The sequence below is a fragment of the Mustela putorius genome, unplaced genomic scaffold (genome assembly GCF_011764305.1).
Source record: "Mustela putorius furo isolate JIRA1106 unplaced genomic scaffold, ASM1176430v1.1 tig00003898_pilon_pilon_pilon, whole genome shotgun sequence".
NCBI lineage: Eukaryota > Metazoa > Chordata > Mammalia > Carnivora > Mustelidae > Mustela > Mustela putorius.
In genome coordinates this window covers 16157540-16177729 of record NW_025422047.1, presented here as the reverse complement: position 1 = coordinate 16177729, position 20190 = coordinate 16157540, and the positions used below count along the sequence as shown (strand labels likewise).

At 42.2% G+C, this 20190-nt stretch overlaps 1 protein-coding gene across 1 annotated transcript in view; it reads right to left on the bottom strand.

Annotated features, from left to right (window-relative positions):
* The window catches only part of SLC27A2 (solute carrier family 27 member 2), a 44602-nt gene extending 25499 nt beyond the window's left edge, over nucleotides 1-19103 (bottom strand). The window contains exons 1-4 of the mRNA XM_004755455.3: nucleotides 18432-19103; nucleotides 10462-10671; nucleotides 6141-6299; nucleotides 3334-3458 (exon numbers count right to left, since the gene is read on the bottom strand). Of these exons, the coding sequence (XP_004755512.1) occupies nucleotides 3334-3458; nucleotides 6141-6299; nucleotides 10462-10671; nucleotides 18432-18909 (972 nt within the window). The 5' untranslated portion in view covers nucleotides 18910-19103. The remainder of the gene's footprint in view (nucleotides 1-3333; nucleotides 3459-6140; nucleotides 6300-10461; nucleotides 10672-18431) is intronic.
* Between the last annotated feature and the right edge of the window lie 1087 nt (nucleotides 19104-20190).

The following is a 20190-nucleotide window of genomic DNA, read 5'->3' as shown; positions in this document are numbered from 1 at the left end:
GAAATGAAATCTTGCCATTTGCGACAACATGGATGGAACTAGAGCGTCTCATGCTAGCGAAATAAGTCAAACAGAGAAAGACAACTATCATATGATCTCCCTGATATGAGGAAGTGGTGATGCAACATGGGGGCTTAAGTGGGTAGGAGAAGAATAAATGAAACAAGATGGGATTGGGAGGGAGACAAACCATAAGTGACTCTTAATCTCACAAAACAAACTGAGGGTTGCTGGGGGGAGGGGGCTTGGGAGAAGGGGGTGGGATTATGGACATTGGGGAGGGTATGTGCTTTGGTGAGTGCTGTGAAGTGTGTAAACCTGGTGATTCACAGACCTGTACCCCTGGGGATAAAAATATATGTTTATAAAAAATAAAAAATTAAAAAAAAATCATTTGGCAATGATTAACATTGACAAGGGCTTACTTCTGGGCTCTCTATTCTATTTCACTGGTCTATACGTCTGTCTTCATGTTAGTACCATATTGTTTTGATTATTATAGCTTTGTAGTAAGTTTTGAAATTAGGAAGTGTAAATCCCCCAGTTTCATTCTTTTTCAAGATTGCTTTGCAGGTGCCTGGGTAGCTCAGTGGGTTAAAGCCTCTACCTTCAGCTCAGGTCATGATCCCAGGATCCTGGGATTGTGTCCCACGTCAGGCTTTCTGCTCAGCGGGGAATCTGCTTCCCTCTCTCAATGTCTCTGCCTGCCTCTCTGCCTACTTGTGATCTGTCTGTCAAGTAAATAAATAAAATCTTAAAAAAAAAAAAGAGTGCTTTGGCTATTTGGGGTCCCTTGAGGCTCCATATGAATTTTAGGTTAGGTCTTCTTCTGTATTCACAAAATATGTCATTGGGATTTTGATAGGGATTGCATTGAATCTATAGGTCTCTTTGGGTAGCAGCATTATTTTAACAATATTAAATCTTCCAATCTGTGAACATGGGGTGTGTTTTCATTTATTTATGTCTTCTTTAGTTTCTTTCATCTATGTTTTCTAGTTTTTATTATACATGTCTTTCACCTCCTTGGTTAAGTTCATTCTTAAGTATTGTATTCTTTTTCATGTTAGTGTTTTTGTAATTATCTTTTAGATTGTTCATTGTTAGTGTATAGAAATACAACAGATTATTGTGTGTTGACTTTGTATCCTGCTACTTTGCTAAATTCATTTATTAGTACTAACAGTTTTGCTGTCTTAAGGATTTTCTTAAATAAGCTTATGTTATTTTTAAAGTCTTTGACTGAAGGTTTCTGAAGGTTTTTCTTTCTTTTTTATTTTTTTAAGTAACATTGATCATTCTTTATACTTCTCATAAGTATTTTGAAGACAACCCAGAACTGAGGGGTAGGGGAGGAGCAAGAGCTAATAGAAATTCTGTATCTTCTAGATTTGAGGTCATCTGTGAATTATACAATAAATCATAATATATTTTGAAGATAGAAAGTCCCAATCAAATTTTAGTTTTCAGCATCTGAAACAGCGTTATGAGGAAGGAGAAAGGTGGAAGTGTTTATATGTGTGAGTGTGTGTAAGCCTGAAAGAGTTACACAAACATGTTTATTTTCCTCAAGTCCACACACCCTCCCCCAGGAGACTTCTAACTGACAAAGGGGGCTTTTAAGGCAGAGGAGAAAAGCCAAACAGAAGGGCCCCATATGGATTTCTGAGTTTTAATAGTGAAGCATGCAATCTTGAGGGCCAGATGGGATACTAATGTGAAAAAAATTCAATAATGACTTCAACAGAGATTGCTGTGAGAAAGGTCCTAATCCAGTTCACAGCTAATTATGACTCTCACGAAGCTGGTGAATCTGCTGCCCAGATCAGAATAATATGTGCTAAGTCTAAGCATCCCAGGGGAACTGTATACCTCTCTAAAGTTAGTCATACATCCTTGAGGGGCCAGAATTTAGAGGTTCATTCAATGAAGTTTGTTGATGCATCGAATATGCCACATACAGATCTCAGGGCTAGAGGTCTGGCAGCGAATGAAGCCCTTGGTGCATGGAACTTTCATGCAACTGGGGGAGACAGACAATAGTCACATAAACCTGTCCTGTGTCAGGAGGTACAATCCTATGAAAAGCAGTCACCCATGAGATGAATGGTAAGGGGTGAGGTGATAACACTTGTTGATTAGTAGGAGGGGTCTCTCTGATTAGCTGACATGTGGGCAGAGACTGAATGAAGTGAGGAGGGGAAGAATGGGGGCCAGAGCATCCTATGCTTCTTCCTGTGTCACGGCAGATGTTATATAAGTTGAAGATAACAGGTGCTTATAAATAATAATTTATCAACTTAGTGATTCTCTGAGTTTGTTTTGATTAAAAGGACTACAGGAATCAGGATCTGGTGAGTTTACTGCATTATCTAGTCTAGTGATTCTCAACTGGGGCTGATTTTGTTTGCCAGGGGACATCTGGCAATGTCTGAAGACATTTTGATTGTCATAACCTGGTGGGGGGGAAGGGGAGGGTACTACTGGCATGTCCTGCATAAAGGCCAAAGACGATACCAAACATCCTACAGTACACGGAACAACTCCATATGGCAAAGAATGAATGCACTGAAGATGTCAGCAGTGCTGCTGTTGTGAACCCTTGATTTGGTCCTCAGGCAGGCTGTCAGGCCTCTGATAATACTTGAGGGGTAGGGCAGGAAAGTTCTTTCAAAGAACCCCATCAAGATATGTGGATATCTGCAAACAGGGTAGATCCCAGGCCTCTGGACTAACCTTGGGGCATCGGCTCAAGCCTGTTGACAGACTTAGTCAGATGGTTTCAAGGCCACATGGTGATTTATTCAAGCAACATTAAGTAAATGATTCCTGTAAGCCTGTGGTATAAGACAAAGTAAGGATACAAGATGTGGTCCCTGCCATCAAAGACTTTACAGCTTAGGGAGGATGGAAGGTGTGAAAACAAATACATGCAAGGTGACAGGGCCAGAGTGGGTAGAAATTAAATGATGCGAGGGAAAGAAATCAAATATTGCTGGAGTGACCCAAATAGGTTTAACGTATGAGGTATCCTTTCAACTGGGCTTTGAGAGTGAGTAGGCTTTAGACAGTTAGGGAAGGAGAGGATCTGCTCGGTAGAGGGTAAGAATTGAGAACAGGTAAAAAAGTAGGCAAAAGTAATATTAACAACTGACACCTAGTAAATCCCCTCTATAGGATAGGTGGGGCGCCATGCACTTCATTGCGATGAACAACCGTGGTCTAAACTGAAAACTGGTAGATAGGTAAGTCTCTGCTGAAGCCCAGCAGGACCCAGAGTCATGGGAATTCCCCTTATCCATCTCAAAAAGAATGAAACTTGGGGAGTGTTACCTGGGGTGAGTTGCATAAATACCGAAGAAGTTCACCAATATACTGAATGACAGTGACATTATACTTCCTGCAGTCATCCCAGAACTGGCTGGCTGAAAATTTGCTCCGCAAGACAATAGTAGAACCTACAGAGAAGTGTATATAAAGTGTTAAAAAAGAATTGCTATGAAAAACTCTATGGTTGTATTTGTCATTTTTTGAAAGGTAGAAATTTAAATATGAATTATATTCATAACCGAGTTTTGAGTACTGCTTATAGTCAAGATGAAAACCAATAAGGCATGGTTTTATTCCACAGAGGCTTTCAATCTGGTGGGTGACAGACACATGCAGACGTCTTTCTAATAAAAGTCAGTGTGCAATAAATAGGGTGTTCAAATGAATCTCTAAGGGAATGTGAATGAGGGGGTGTGTGTGTATTAATTCGGGTGCTTGGGGATAAGTGCTGAGAAGGGCATATTTTGGAAGAGGTAGGACTTGAATTATGTCTTGAGCAATGAATATGAAGAAAGATGAGAGAATTCCAGGCAGAGGAAACAATGTGAAACATAAAGACAGGACAGTCCAGAAGGCGTGGAAAGATAGCCAAGACTCAGCTGGATCGTGACTGGAGTGGTGAAGAGTGGGTGAGTAATGGGAGAGGAACCTGGAGAAGCAGCTAGGGGTGCCATCATGGAGAACTTGGAAGTGCCAAGTGGAAGAGTCAAACTTAACTCTGCAGGCAATGGAGTAGTAGGGTCTTGAGCAAGCAGGAAAACTGTTCTTTGATGGGTGAGGTAGACATAATGGTTCCCAAAGATGTCCCTGTTCTAATCCATAGGACCTGTGAATATGGTACCTTACATGGCAAAAAGGACTGTGTAGAGGTGATTAAATTCAGGATTTTGACATGGGAAGATCACAGTGGATTACCTGGGTGGGCCCAGTGAAATCACAGCTGTCCTTATAACAGGAAGGCAAGCAGGTCAAGGGCAGAAGAAGATGGGATAATGGAAACAAAATGTTGTAATGATGTGGTTTGAAGACTGAAGAAGTGGCCATGAGCTAAAGCCTCCAGAAGCTGGAAAAAGCAAGGAAATGGATTCTCTCCTAGAGCTTCTAGAAGGGATGCAGCCCTGCCGACACCTTGGTTTTAAGACTTCTGACCTTCAAAACAGCATTAAAACTTGTATTCCTTTAAAGCCACTAAGGGCACCTGGGTGACTCAGTGGGTTAAAGCCTCTGCCTTCGGCTCAGGTCATCATCCCAGGGTCCTGGGATCGAGCCCCACATCGGGCTCTCTGCTCCTTGGAGAGCCTGCTTCCTCCTCTCTCTCTCTGCCTGCTTCTCTGCCTACTTGTGATCTCTGTCCGTCAAATAAATAAATAAAATCTTAAAAAAAAAATAAAGCCACTAAGTTTGTGGTAATTTGGTACAGTAGCATTAGGAATAGCAATAGCAATAGGAAATCAACATAATGGATAAAAATAATATATATCAGACCCAACCTAACTATAGGTATGAAATGTAGTAAAGTGAAATTAAAAACTCAAATTTTTTTTTCATGCTATTAGTTTAGCTTTATTCCTAAGTATACAAAAGTCCACTGTTTTAGAAGAGGAAACATTCTTTAAAATACTATTTTTTCTTCTTTAGAATGTATCTATGGGAAGCACCTGGGTGGCTCAGTGGGTTGAGCCTCTGCCTTTGGCTCAGGTCATGATCTCAGGGTCCTGGGATCGAGCCCCACATTGGGCTCTCTGCTCAGCGGGGAGCCTGCTTCCTCCCCCACCCCCCACCTGCCTCTCTGCCTACTTGTGATCTCCATCTGTCAAATAAATAAACAAAATCTTAAAAAAAAAAAAGTACATTGCTATCACCTCAAATGTCTTATTTAAAAAAAAAAAAAAAGGAATGTATAAGCAAATGTGTGAGTAATGGAGTTTTCCCTTTGGGACCTCAGAGGCCCTCTGCACTTGATGAACCCAAGTATATGACAGGTCCCATCAGTCATTCCAGGTCAGTGTGGAGGTGGGTACTGATGCTGGGGTAAATATTTTATAACTGACCAATACATTGGTGAGGGAAAGACAGAGAGGTTTGGGCCATAACACAGGCACATACATATGTATATGCATACATGTTATTATATATATGTTTATTATTAGTTAAAATGAAATGTCACATGGAAGAAAAAATTAGGGTCTTTTTGTTTGTTTGTTTGTTTTGTTTTTTTAGCTTAGAGAGTTAGAGATGGCTTTCTGGGAGAGGTGGACGTTAGACTGAGCCTTGATGTATACAAAGGGCATAAAGACTACTGAAAGGAGGCAAGATGGCAACTCTAATTTGTATGGTAAAATTTTGGAAGGAAAGAGAAGGGACGGAAAGCAGGTATCCTGACAAGAGCTGAAGAGCTGTGGGAGCAGAGAAGAAAAAGTAGGATGAGAACAACTAAGGGAGAAGTTTAAATCAGATGCTGACAGAGATCTACATGCAGATTTCTGAAGATGGAAATTACAGAGGGCACTTACTTATGGGACCTAAGAATCAAGTGTCTTGACCTGGATGAACACCCAGAACATTTTGAGGAAATTTCCTCCTTGATATCCTGAAAACTGTAGCACTCTATTATCAGATAAGCAGGCATGGGAAAATATAAATTATTCTAGATACTTGCTGGTGATGTGGGAGCCAAATACCCTTGTTCCTAACATAGAATCAAATGCCGTTCCTGGCAGACAGGAAAGTCGCTGACTTTGTATTAACTTTCCCCGTGGAGCATGTGTGGCTGTGTACCAGACTCCAGTGCCTTTAGAGAAAAAGCTTACCACACAGGATACATCCGTGGAGACCAACCATTAGCGCAGCACTGTGGTACAAGGGCAGGGTGGTATAAATGACATCATCTTCCTTAATCCCGCTGGCACTGACGAAGCCAGTCCCATACCACAGGCGTTGGTGATTGATCGTCGCAGCTTTCGGGAGACCTTTGCAAAGATACAAGAGAAGGCAGGGTGAGCCAAGATTGGCCATTCGCAGACATGTTGTCTGGGAGAGAGATCTGGCTTAGGAAGATCCATGGTCCAGTGCTTAGAGAATTGCATGGGGCCATAATCAGTTACACCAAGAGTCAGCAGATTTTCTTCTGTAGGAGACCAGAGAGTCCATGTTTTAGGCTTTGCACGGTCATACAGTCTCTGGTATAAATACTCAACTTTGCTATTGTAGCTGATAATAGCCAGCCATATAAAAGAATGAATGTGGCTATGTTCTGAGAAAGCTTTATTTGCCACAACAGGGAGGGGAGGCTGTATTTGGCCCACAGACCACTGCTTGCTGAACTGAGTTAGATGGTTACTCCAGTAGTAATTTGAAGAGAAAGGCATGAATGTCTGTTAATTTTTGCTCTACACCTGTCATCTTGCAAGGTATTTTCAAAATTTCAAATATTTCTCATAATTAACAGGATCAGTAAAATTATATTCTCTAATCCACAGAGGAGAAGGCTGAGATTCAGAGAGATTGAATACTTTTCCATTCCTATCACTTTTCTTCATAACCACTTTTATTAATTTCTTAGCTCCTCTTCTAGAGTGTTTTTATATAAATACAAGCAAATAGGAAGAGTTGCTTATTTTGTTCTTGCCCTTTCCTCCATTAAAAAAATGGACAAACTTCTGCATTTTTCCCTCTCTGCTTAACACTGGATGATTGAGAACTGTCCATATTTATACAATGAAACTTTCCTTATTCATTCATTCATTTATTCTCTCCTTCTCTCAGTTGCATCAAGTCTTTGTATTTATGTGTTATAATTTATTTAACTCTTTTGCTATTCCAGCCTGGTCCACATGCTAGTTTATCCTATGAGTGATGCTGTATTTGTAGGATAAATTTGCTGAAGTGAGACTGTAGGGTCAAAAGATAACATATCTTTGTAATTTTGATAGGTAGCGCCCTATTGCCAGTTATAAGGGCTGTCCCAATCCACTCTCTCACCAGCAACATCTGAGTGGACCTGATCCTCATAGCCTTGCCTAGGTATTCTCTCAAATGTTGGAATGTTTGCCAAATTGAAAGGTGAAAAACGGTTTCTCGGTGTAGTTTTAGTATATTGCATTTTCTTAAATATAATTTATATAGCATATTTGCAAAACACTATTAAAAGGATTTGTTTATATTGTTTCTCATGGAAGGTGACACAGTCATGGGGAGGTCCTGAAGCCATTATTAAGGGGCTAGGGCTAGAGGTTAAGACATTAGTAGGTAAATGGACTTTTTTTTTTTTTTAAGATTTTATTTATTTATTTGAGAGAGAGACAGTGAGAAAGAGCATGAGCAAGGAGAAGGTCAGAGGGAGAAGTGGACTCCCCATGGACCTGGAAACCCAATGCGGGACTCGATCCCGGGACTCTACATGACCTGAGCCGAAGGCAGTTGTCCAACCAACTGAGCCACCCAGCTGTCCCTGTAAATGGACTTTTTAAGGAGGAAGGCAGTCCATTGTAGACTCAGATCCTTCCATACTTACTTGATGGCACCTTAGCTAGGTATGGCCTAAGTAATAGCAACTCATTATAAGGTAAAGCAGTGTGGTCAGAAACCTGTCATAACTGTGAACACAATTCAAAATTCATTTTCTTTGACAGTGGGCCAATGGCATTATGTTAGTATTAATGTTCCATTCTACACTAATATTAAGAAATATAAGAAAGCATTGATAATCAATTGTATTCACCACAGAAAATAATTGTACAGATAGTAAAAACTCTAAAAAATATATATATTTTAAATCATTTTTTAAAAGATTTTATTTATTTATTTGGCAGAGAGAGAGATCACAAGTAAGCAGAGAGAGAGAGGGAAGCAGACTCCCCGCTGAGCAGAGAGCCCAATGCGGGGCTTGATCCCAGGGCACTGAGACAAAACCTAAGCTGAAGGCAGAGGCTTAACCCACTGAGCCCCTAAAATATATTTTTAAAAAGGAAATACATATCCTTCGTTGCTTTGAGGTACTTTCAGAAATTTCCCAATTTAAGATTTTGTATTAATGAAGAAAAAAGAATATATGGTAACTATTACATAATTTTGTACTAATGACTGAGGAACAGGGAAAACATCTTGTTTTCCAATTGCTTAAGTGAGCTCTTTTTTTTTTTTAAACTTCTTTTTAAAGGCTTATTTATTTGAGAAAGAGGGAGAAAGAGAGAGAGAGCAAGCACAAGTGGGAGGGGCAGAGGGAGAAGGAGAATCTCAAGCAGATTCCCTGCTGAACACAGAGCCCAACACTGGGCTTGATCTCATGATCCTGAGATCATGACCTGAGCTGAAACCAAGAGTCAGATGTTTAACTGACTATGCTACCCAGGTGCCTCAAGTTCTTTTAATTAATTTTTACAAGAGTTACTTAACAAATATTTTATTTAGAGATAAGGAGAAAAGCAAAGTAAACATCAACCCAATCACCTTCCAATTAAATATAAATTCAGAATTATGGGATTAAATTAAGGGGAGCTCAGTGTCTTTTTCTCCCTAAAGTGGGTTTTATATTTGACTGCCAAAAACTACATTGTGAAGTTCTATTCTTGTGTAGCATTAACTAGAATTCCCTATAACTAACTGAGGGCTGACTTTTTCTCAATTATTTCCCAAAATTCACAACTTAATTTTACCATTCTATTAAGAAATGAGGATAAATGAGGATAAATTCCCATATATTAAGGTACTGTCTGTATGTTGGGGAAGCATTTGGTTAACTATGTCATCCCACCATTCTGATGGCGTGGCAATAGATATAACTTCTGACAGAAACAGGATAGACAAGCTTTGGGCACTGGATTTAATATGTCATGCCCAGTCTCCCTTCATTTACTTAAAGAAAATACTTAATGAAAGTAAGTGTACAAAAGGGAGCCCATCTTGAGGTTAAACTCAGGTCTAGGAATTGGGAGAACAGATGGGTGCTGAGGGTCTGTTGAGGTAAAAGAAGGGAGTGTTTATAGGCTGGTGTTGGGATAAAAGGCTCAAAGGAAACTTTAGCTTTATAATGTTTGATTGTTTTACAAGGAAATGCCTGCATGCAATACCTGCTTAAATTAAATTAAAATTTTAATCAAAAGGAGAAATGAGTCACATATTCAGTTTTCTAATATTAATAATAACCATCAGCATGCTGGCACTGGCTTCTTGTCCTCCTTTTAAATATATCCATATGGTCTCATATTATTACATTTTGATAATGTTTTCTCTGGCCTAGAGCAGGCAAACACCACATTATCTGTTAAATCGAAGAACTGGGAGGTATTGTGGCAGAGAGGTCAGATGGGTGAGAAGTAGTGTCATCCAACCAAGGTGAATCCTGACAAATGACCTTGAGAAGTTCTTAATCTCTCTAAGCACGAGTTTCTGCATCTGTAAAATGGGGATAAGAACGGTACTCATCTTAAGGATGGTGGGAGAGTTGTATAAACGCGAGACCCTAAAGCTTATAGGAGAATGCCTAGTATATTCTATCTTTGATATTGCCTGTTCCATATAGTTATTCCAATAGCACTGTTAATTGGCAGTGTTTTTTTCTTTATGGTTCATAAAATTATGCTGCAGCTTATAGTTGAAGGTATCTTAGATTTGGTGAAATACAGTACTTCAGGCCCTGGGCTAGAGCCATTCTACACCCACATCACCAAACAGCTCCCAGTCAGTGTTGCATGGGAAGATAATGGTCAAAGCATTTATGTAAATACAACTCTGTTATTGTTCTCTCATTTTCTTTGGTGCCCCATTTATAACTGGCTATCCATTATGTATAGACTTGTGATATAAGATAATTGAAATCCAACCATCATTTAAAAAATTCCCAAAACTTATTCAGTGCCAAATTTTATCTATTATCATAACTATGTTTGTACTTCTTGGCTAACTTCTTTCTCTGTTCTACATACCAGCGATGGGGAAATACAGGTAGCTTGGAGACACCCAAATAGGATCACATGCTATGAAACAAGACCAGTTCCCACAGGCAAAGAGCTAAATCCTCTAAAGTATTAGATATCCGATAAGTTTTGCCAAGGGAAAGAACATTTGAAAACTTAATGCAACATTTAACTCCTTCAGGCTAAGTCCATTTCTTTGAGAATCCTTTATTTTTACCTGTGGTTCCAGAAGTATAAATGTATAAGGCAGGAGTGGAAAAAGTGACTTCGGACCGCCAAGACTCTGGAATAGCTTCTGTTGACATTTCATCTACTTTGTCTAGTAAAGAGTCGACCCCATCCGTGTTAGAAGTTCTGCTCACATAATAGATGGACACATTATCCTTTTTCAGGCTTGGCAGCACCTCTTCAACAGCGTCTTGTAGTTCTTAATGTGGAAAGAAAATCCAAATGAATTATATTAGTCCACTGAAGTTCTCTTAGTGCAACAGGCTTCATATTGATTTTGTTTCCAGCATAATTTTTGCTGAAATGTATAGACATGACATGGGGTACTTATAGTTATACAGTTTTAAGCATGGATTTTGCTAGATTTGGAAATTTCACAAGATTCCAAGTTTTGGGGGAAGGCTGGGTTTTAATGGGTTCCTAGCATCAGGTGGTTGGTTGAAGATTTCAAACAAACTGACACATGGATAAAAACCAAGATATATAAGTGCATAACTTACATGCATGTCTGGTATATGTCTCAAAATACTCCAGAAATGAATTTGGTTATTCCCAACATATGTGTCCCAATGATGAAAAAGAAAAAAAGAAAATTTTAAGGTAGGAGACAAAAAACAAAAGCAAGGCAACCATGCTAACTAATAATGATGACAGAAGCCAACTTTATATGTACACATACAGACATATTTCTTAACACATCAGGAGCAAATAGTTTCCCTAGGAAAGTTCAACTCATCTGAGAAAGGAGCTCCAAATTTCATAAGCATATTTTATGCTCTAAGAAAAAATCAGGGCCAATTAGCGTGTTTTTCAAACTGTGGGTCACAATACAGTGGTGGATTTTTGAAATCATTTGAAGTGACCAAAATTTTAAAAATTCCAGTAGAATGAAATATGTTTTCAGAGTATATCACACATAGGAACAGGTAAATATTACTTTTTTAAAAACAGCTTTCAGTCAGTTGTATGAGTGTGTGTATACTGTCACAAACAAATACATTTTTCTACTGTAGGCCAACGTCAAAAAATTTAAAAGGTACTGATTTAATATATAAACCACATTTCATGTTTGCTGCTTGATTTCTGTGCCCTTCAATCACAAGATAAGGTGGCCTTTCCGCTTATTTGTCTCGACCTTGTGAAAACTGAACTGAATATACTTATTCTTAATAGGAAGCTGACCCAATACCCCAGGGAAGTACCTTGGGGAGGCCATCCCTAATTCATCTTATATGCTTTGTTTTTCATTTGTTTATATATGATGGCTCCATCAAAACAAGAAATACCATCAAGCCACATACATTTAAAAAAATATTTTAAACATTTTAACCAGAAGACTCATGCACCTGGTAAAAAGAAATCAAATAGTACGAAAGAGTTTATTATGAAAACCAACAGTTCCATTCCCCTTGCCTCTTCAAAACTAAACGTGCCACCTAGAGGTGATTACTTTCAAGTGTTAAAAATCTGTTTCTTCTAACAATTGCCTCTGTATCACCAAATAATGTGCTTTTCCTGCTACCTCTTGACCTATCGATTTTGATCCCCACTCTTGTTCTCCCCCGTCCATCAATAGTCACTATCTCCACTTTACGCTGTCTAGGTTCATAGAATTTACATCTTTTCTGAGACTATAATTCCATCTTCCCAGCTTTGTTTATGGGTTGGCTCTAGAAGTGGGCACCAATAATCAGGGTCAACAAGATTATGACTATGTAAATATTATTCACTGCAGAGCAGAGTAACACATTATATAATCATGTTTCCTTTCATGAGGAGTTTTCTCCTTGTGTGTCTGTTGGCTACCATCCTTTAAGATTCTATTGGCTTCAACTGTTTTCCACCTCCACCAGATCAGATTGCTTTCTAGTCCTTCAGCACTTCAAAATATTAACCAAAAAATACCCCTCTTATAAAAACTGGAATGGTTAACACCCCATCCCTTGCCACTGCCTTGGTTCAGGTCTTTATCGATCTTCCCGATAGGCTTCCAGACCAATCTCCCTGCCTCTACTCTTTCCCTGCTTCCAACTTAGCAGCTACACTATGGTTTCTTATTACTGCCCTGCTTAAAATCTTTCAATGGCTGCTAAGCCCTTATGGTAGAGTCTACTCTCCTTATGAAGCATGTGAAGTTCTGAGCCCATTCACAGTTTAACCCCTGGGGACTTTACTGATGTCATCTCCTAGTACCATCTCTTATCCCCTTTCCTCTAACCACATCGATCTATGTGAACTGAATGTATCCATACTTCCACATCTCATGACCTTTGTCCAGATAGCTTCACCTACTCTGAGTGCCGTCCTCTATCCTGGTCACCTGGAAAACTCGAGCATATCCTTCAAGACTCAGCCTTGGCAACACTTCTCTCTGTTGCCTTCCCTTCCCCCGCCGAGTGGGGTGCTCCCACAGGGGCCTACATTAGTATTAGTACACTGTGTGACTTGCTTGTTCTTTTTCTCCTCTATTGGTGAAAATGTTGAGATCAAGGATCAAGAATTACGAAATCTCCTCTCCCTCTCCCTCCCCTGAAGCTATATGCTCAAACACTGTGTTGTAATTTATCTTGATTAGTCTTTCCCCTTTGCCCCCCTCTTTCCCAACATTTATCCATCATCTGTTTGAAGAAGGCTTCCTATGTGCCAGGCATGGTTCTAAGCACTGGATATAACCGTGATGGAAACAGACACAGTCCCTGCTTCTACAGAGCCTAATGCGGGAGGAAGCGAAGAAATCATCCATTTAAGTAAGGTGTCCTAGGTGTCACAACAGGGGATATGGCATTTTGGGAGGGGCACAAAGGCAATCCAGAGGCAGTATCATCTCAGTGGAGACCCGGAAAGATGAACAGGAGTTGGCAAGTTGAAGACCAACGGAGATTGACTGAGCCTGTTTCTAGCAGAGTGAACAGCTTATCCAAAGGTCCAGAGGCCAACAACATGGTGTCAAAGTAGCTGAAAGTGGCTAAAGTTGACTGGGGAAAAGAAGGTTGGGAGAAGAGTCTAGAATATAGTCCAAGTCCCTGGTGTAAGTCAGGGCATATGGATTGCAGGTAAAAACATGATACATTTTTCAGCCTGAAGTTTACATTCCATTTTTTAAAAAGGTAAAAGGAAATGCAATTAAGCTGGTGTCATGCTAGATTACAGTTCAAGCAATTTGGCATCACGCATCTTTTACTGCATTCATGTTGCTACCCAGTCCTCTGTAAGCCTTTAGTTTGTGATACCTTTAGTAGAAGTCATCTCATCTGAAGGGAAGGCAATTGATCCTGCCCAACAATTTCCCTACATGTCCTCTGCACTGTTGGTGTAGAATTTGCATTTGGGCATTGACTTGAGAGTCCAGTGTCACCAACCATATTAGGACACACCTAACATACCTGATGGCAGCATCCTTTCTTCCTTTAAACTAGACATGCTGATATAAAAACTGAAGCCCGATGCAGGGCTCCATCCCAGGACCCTGGGATCATGACCTGAGCCCAAGACAGAGGCTTTAACTGAATGAGCCACCCAGGCGCCCCAACATGTATGTAACTTCTTAATACTATTTTCGTTTCTCTTAAAGTTCTTACTTATGGGAACCCTTGCTTTCTAAATAGCCCTGGAATCAAGGTTAATTCTTTGATTAGGAGGCTGTCAGGTCATATCAGGACTTACATAATTGGTATCCATAAGCAACCCTGCCACCTATCTACCAGCTATCTGCTTCCTTATTTTTGGTCAGAGGTTGTGGGAAGGTCCTTTTCAGATACTGGCCACTTATATTCAAGGTGCAGAATAATCTGAACCCTAACCTTCTTCAGTTTCAATAACAATAACACCTGATTTAAAGTGGCTTTTGTTTTCACACCTTCACTCCCTTCTTGTTTCTAAAGAAAAAGAGCTGTTAGTGTTTGCAAATACCTGGTAGTTTAAACCTGGTAGTTTATTTTGAATGCCCCTTGCAACCTTTAGGTATGAGCAGGGCATGAAGAAAAATTTTAGAGAGCCTCTTTAAGCTAGCTCTCTGTCCAGACCCCGAGTACGTTACTCATTTGATGCCTAGGCTTTTATCCTCCACCATCTTATGCAGAGACCCTCATGACTACAGTCCCAGCCCATCCTATGCTCATGTCAGTTTCCTCTCTGGCAATGAGACCCCATGAGAGCATCTCTCTCCTACAGTCCATTGCCAGAGGTAAACTTCGAGGTAAACAAGTCTGGTAGGGTGAGGCTGGGCTTGGAGGGAACTGGATCTAAATGGATTTTCTCAAATCGGGATATATTTAACTTTTTTACAACATTTTTCGTGTCCTCATGCCTGACCCAACAGTTCTCATACTTCAGAGAAGAAAGCCAGTCACAGCCAATCAGGATAATGGAACTCATTAATTTGACAAACATTTGTTGAGTGACTATTACGTGCTAGGTAGTACTAGGGCCTGCTTCAAAGATACAGGAGAGAATTCTAAGCCTTTGAGACAAAGTACACGGAGGCAAGGCATCTAAGTTTTCCTCGAGCAGCCCAGAGAGAGGAGTGGAGATGAGTACCTGCCTTGACCCTTGGCTAAAGTTGGTATTGGAAAATCATCTCCCTCCGTGGAAGTGAGACCACTGCTGTTGGCCATTCTTTGAATTCTCTGGGTCCTTATTTTCTCTGCAGTGGAGTCCATTCTGTAGACAGCTTTTAAAAATTACCATTATTTAAGTCCAGCCTGCTGTTGTCCTCACAAAGTAAAATTCTAATGAAGCATCTATGTTATGAACCTGATGCAAACTGCTTCTGGGCTTCTCTTGCTTGGACGCCCTGTCCCCAACTGCCCTTGCCAAGCTCAGTTGTTAATGTCCCCAGAAGTGTTCGCCCTCTGTTCACCAGCCCCCACCCTGACCCCAGCACTTTGTATCTCTCTCAGCAGACTTAACATACTTTTTACATCCTCCTGGATGTCACAGTCATTTGTGAATGTGGCTTAGTTCTTTTACTGGACTATAAGATCCTTGAACAAACGAACTCTTCTTTTCTCCCTATCCTATCATGGCAACCAAATTGTACCTTGTACAAGGTAATTGTACAAGGACTCCGTAACGTTTCTTGCTATCAAATTAAATGGTTGGTTCATCTGCTTTTCTCAACCTGACCTCAAGTTTGTCTGATAAGACTTCTCCTTGGGGCACCTGGGTGGCTCAGTGGGTTGGGCCACTGCCTTCGGCTCAGGTCATGATCTCAGGGTCCTGGGATCGAGTCCCACATCGGGCTCTCTGCTCAGCAGGGAGCCTGCTTCCTCCTCTCTTTCTGCCTGCCTCTCTGCCTACTTGTGATCTCTCTCTGTCAAATAAATTAAAAAAAAAAAAAAAAAAAAAAGACTTCTCCTTGGTCCTGACACTAGTTTTATAACAAAATGCTCCACCATTATGACACAAATGCTTTTGAAAGTTATTGAAGGCATTTTCCTTCATCCCATTGTTCAAAGGAGGTCCAATTTTATTTTTGGCAACCTTGCAAAACCAGGTCAAAAGTAACCTGGAATATTTTACAGATCTCTGGATCTCAGTCTTATAATAGTATCTTTAAGAGTTATTAGAGCTTGTGAAAGAGTACTACCTAAAGGGAGCCTTTCACAGTTGTGCTGAGCCATGCAGTGTAGGTAAGCCTGGCCAGTGAGCTGATGAAGGAGACATAGGATAGCCTTCCAGTAGAAGAACTAATTTAGTGATGATCTGAATGTTAGCATAGATGGCAACAGAGAAAATGTACGATTTTGGGGGTCCTCCGGCATGTTTTCCTATCTCACTCAAATTCTGTTTGGGAAGTTGCTTGAAAAACTATCAGCCCCAAAACCTGTTTTCTATCAATGACAAAATCAATACGGGATATAGCTGAAGGCAATGTTTCCATGTAATTACTTCCGTCATACCCTTCTATGGAGAAGGACCTGAAATGTACTACAGAGAGAATGTCATATTTTCTGAGTGATGGGTGCTCCTATAGAGTAAATTCCAAAGCTATAATTGGCCTGTTAATTATAATTGAGCCCTGTTAAGCTTTATCAAAATTCACCAAAATTCATGACAACGGGATCAATCTTCATGATAAATGCCACGGTGCTGGTCTTTTGCCTAGACTCCAGAATCTGACAGCTAGTGGGAATTCAAGAGCTCTTACTACTCCACAAGCCCTAAGGCTGAAGTTCAAAGCACAGAATCAAACCCTGGTGAATGGTAGCCATGCCAAAATTTCCAATATAGGTCTCACTTTTATGTACTGATGTTCAGGTGGTGTAGTAGAGTAAGTGCCTTGGAAGTGAACAAAACAAAACAGGACAAAACATGTAGGTTCCGTCCCCAGCTCTCTGTTGCTAACCCACTATGTGACTCTGGGCAATTGATATCACCCTTCAGGGCCTTTGTTTGTTCAACAGAACCAATCTCTGCAGTTCCTGACGTCCCTCACAGGGAGCCTGAAGTACTATGCAGGTAAACAGTATTGAAGTGTCTCCTGCCCAGGGGTAAAAAGATCACTGTGATAATAACTTTCTTTGGAACCAAAAGCCAAAGTAATAGGTTTAAGAGTCTTCCAGTTACTAAGAAGTTAAATTATCTCTTTGCTCAGGCAACTAGAAATTGCTGGGAATTTTCTTGAAGGGACCATCCCCCTTACGTAACTTGGCTGTCGTTAAGTTGACCCCATTTTTAAACATTTATACAAAGCCTTCATTTTTTGGATTATTTTATACCACATGAAACACGTGGGTAAGTTTCTTGATTTCCCACAAGGGAGCAGACATCCTTCTGTGACCCTACGCCAGATGCTTAGCTTGCCTCAGTTTCCTTAGTTGTGAAACGTAGGGGAGAGAGCAGAGGATGCTTAATCCATTCCAGCTCTAGCCCAACATCTATGTAGAAGAAGGCAGCACAATGTGGGGCAATTCACAGGCTTTAAAATTGTATGGAGCTGGGCTGGAATTTTAAGCTTGTTTTCTCAACTGTCTGATAGAGGGTAATGACATGTTATCTCTCGGGGTAATAAAAGCGCTCTGCATAGACGCTGGCAGGGAAAGGTATTTCAGAAAGGTGGGGCTTCCTAGCTCCCTATTTCTTCAGGTCTTTCAGCTCCTATCTGGTTGGGCCTCCCCTTACTGACCTTACTGACAGAGTGAGAAGCAACTCCTAGTCCTTATTCCCTTTCTAGGAAGGAAAGCCAACAGTCCTGTGGGTAACAGATTCTTTGTTTCTTCCTGGCCGGGTCACTCCTGGAGCATGAAGTTACCATTTCAGGTCTTGCTGAAGCATAGCAAGAGGTAACTCTCAAACCAGAAGTCACTTTGGCTACAGATGTAATGGGGGCTGATAAGGGCACTGCAGCAGATCCCTAAAATCTTTTGGGGGAGCAGATCAGTAACCTTCTCTCTGCAGTGAGAATCTAGAAAGGCTAACTGCATTTGAGAGCTGGAAGCATCCGTGAAGACCCTGTATTAGAGGAGGAAACCAAAGGACAGGGAGGGAAAGTGACTTTCTCGTGATCACATAGCCAATCAAACAGCAGAGATGAGAACACTCTGGATCCTCTGGAATTCACATTCAAGACTCTGCATTTTAACGCAAAGATTGTCAATACTGGTTAAGAGCTTGGACTCTGGAGGTAGATAGCTGTGGTTAACCCCTCTCCCCCCAGCTGTGTGACCTGCGGAGGCGTAAGGCGTCACCTCTCTGGTTTAATCTACAAAGCCGGTGTAGTAAACCCTATCTGTTAATAGGATTAAAGGCAACACTTAGTGCTTAATACAGTGCCTGGCAGGCTTCCACAACAGGTTGTTCTAAAGATCATTAGCCTGAGGAAGGGTTGCTATTCCCTTCCTCTACACTTCCAGGTGGTATCTGAACTTCCCTTTCCAAAGCTCTACTCTACACCATGCAGCGGCGTTTATCACGGCGCGAAGGAGCCCATTGCCAGGGCCGGCGCTCCCCGGGGCTCACCTGGCGAGGCCAGTAGCACCTTCGCGCCGCAGCACTGGAAGCAGTGCAACAGGGACTTCGCGCGGATGTTGTAGTTGAGGCACGCCATGGCACAGCCCAGTTTGACCAGCCCCAGCCACAGCCACACGTAGGCTGGTTCGTTGCCCATGAAGACAGCCACGCAGTCTCCCTGGCGCAGGCCGAGGTGCTCCCGCAGCGCCCGCGCCACTTGGTTGCTGCGCCGGTCCACCTGCGCGTAGGTGAGCGTCTCGTCTCGGTAAAGCAGGAAGGGCTTGTGCGGGATCCGGCGCACTTTCTCCAGAAAGACGTGCAGGAGCGTGCGCACCGGCCGCCTATCCCTGTAGCTGCGCACCCGCTGGGACACACCGGCCAGCCGCAGAAAGAAACGCACGTCCTGGAACAAGTAGGGGCAGCAAAGGTTCACCAGCAGCGGTAGGAGCAGCAGCCCCGCCAGTGCCGTGCAGATGGCGGGCAGCATGACGGTGGTGGGGCCCCCTGTCCCCGCGAGGACAGTGGGTGCGCTCCGGGCGTGCAGCGCGGCGGCGGGGAGGGCTCCGGGCGGACGGCGTGCTGGCTGCGCGGGGGCGCGCGGCGAGGCTGGGGCGACAGCGGGGCGCCTGGGGTGCCGGCACCAAAGCGGGCTCTCTGGCAAGTGGAGCGGTGTGCGGTTTGCGGGGACGCGGGGAGGGAGAGGCCGGCTGACCCCGCCCCCTTGTGGGTGTGCAGCCACCTGGGCGCCCCGCCCGCCTAGCTGTCCTCCCGGGTCTGGCGAGGCGGCTTGGCGGCTCGCCGGGGTCTCGGCCGTCCCTCGGCGCGACGTCGAGTCTCTGTCTTGTGACCGAGGAGCCACAGTTTCCTTGTCAAATGGTGATGACAAGACGCACTTCGCGGACGTTGGGAAGATTAGAGGAGATAATGTAGGCGTAGTCTGTAACTTATTGCTACCACCCGCGGAGTGCCTTATAGAAGTGACTTAGTATCGGTAAAGCGCATTATAAATGTGAGAGTCTGGTAATTAATTAGTAACGCGTACCAGGTGCTACCGCCACGTGGGATTCCCACCCGTCCGTTCCTGGTCCCAGAGGCTTTCCACCTCATTTCTCTTTGTTTTTCAGATTTGCCGCCCCCACCGCGCCCTTCCCCCAGCCCAGTTGCTGGGTGGTCTCCCGTGATGAGGATTTCAAGGTTGAAAAGAAGCATTATCGGTTTTCACCTCCATCTCATTCCAGTTCCTGGGCTGTGCGTAAAAGGACCGGCCCAGCCAGTCCAGATTGGGCGTGAGGCAGGGCCACACTCTGCCCGCAGAAATCAAGCTCTGGCGATATTATACTTTCATCTGTTTGTTTGCTTGTTTGACTTTTAATATTTTGCTCTAAGTGATTTTTCTCTCTTGTATGCTGAAGATTTTCAACTAATGTTAGCCTGATTCAACATTTACTAAGGGGTTCTATCAAAGAATATTGCAACACAGAGGACATTAAGTAAACATTCCCATTTCTCAAAAGTCTGTGTGTGTGTGTGTGAGAGTGTGTGTGTGTGATCGTGATCGTCTAATTTTCCTTAGTGCTGCTTCTGTAAAGGGAATACTTGCTGCTTGCTACTGAAGAGGGTCGATCTCTAAGAAAAGCAGTGTTCTTTCTTTCTCTCCTGTCCTCCTACATTCATCATCTTATTCTTAGGGGATAGCCACAAGTAATGAACACCTACTCTTGCCAGACACTCTGCTAGGGGCTTTCCTGTAATATATATATTTTTGGAG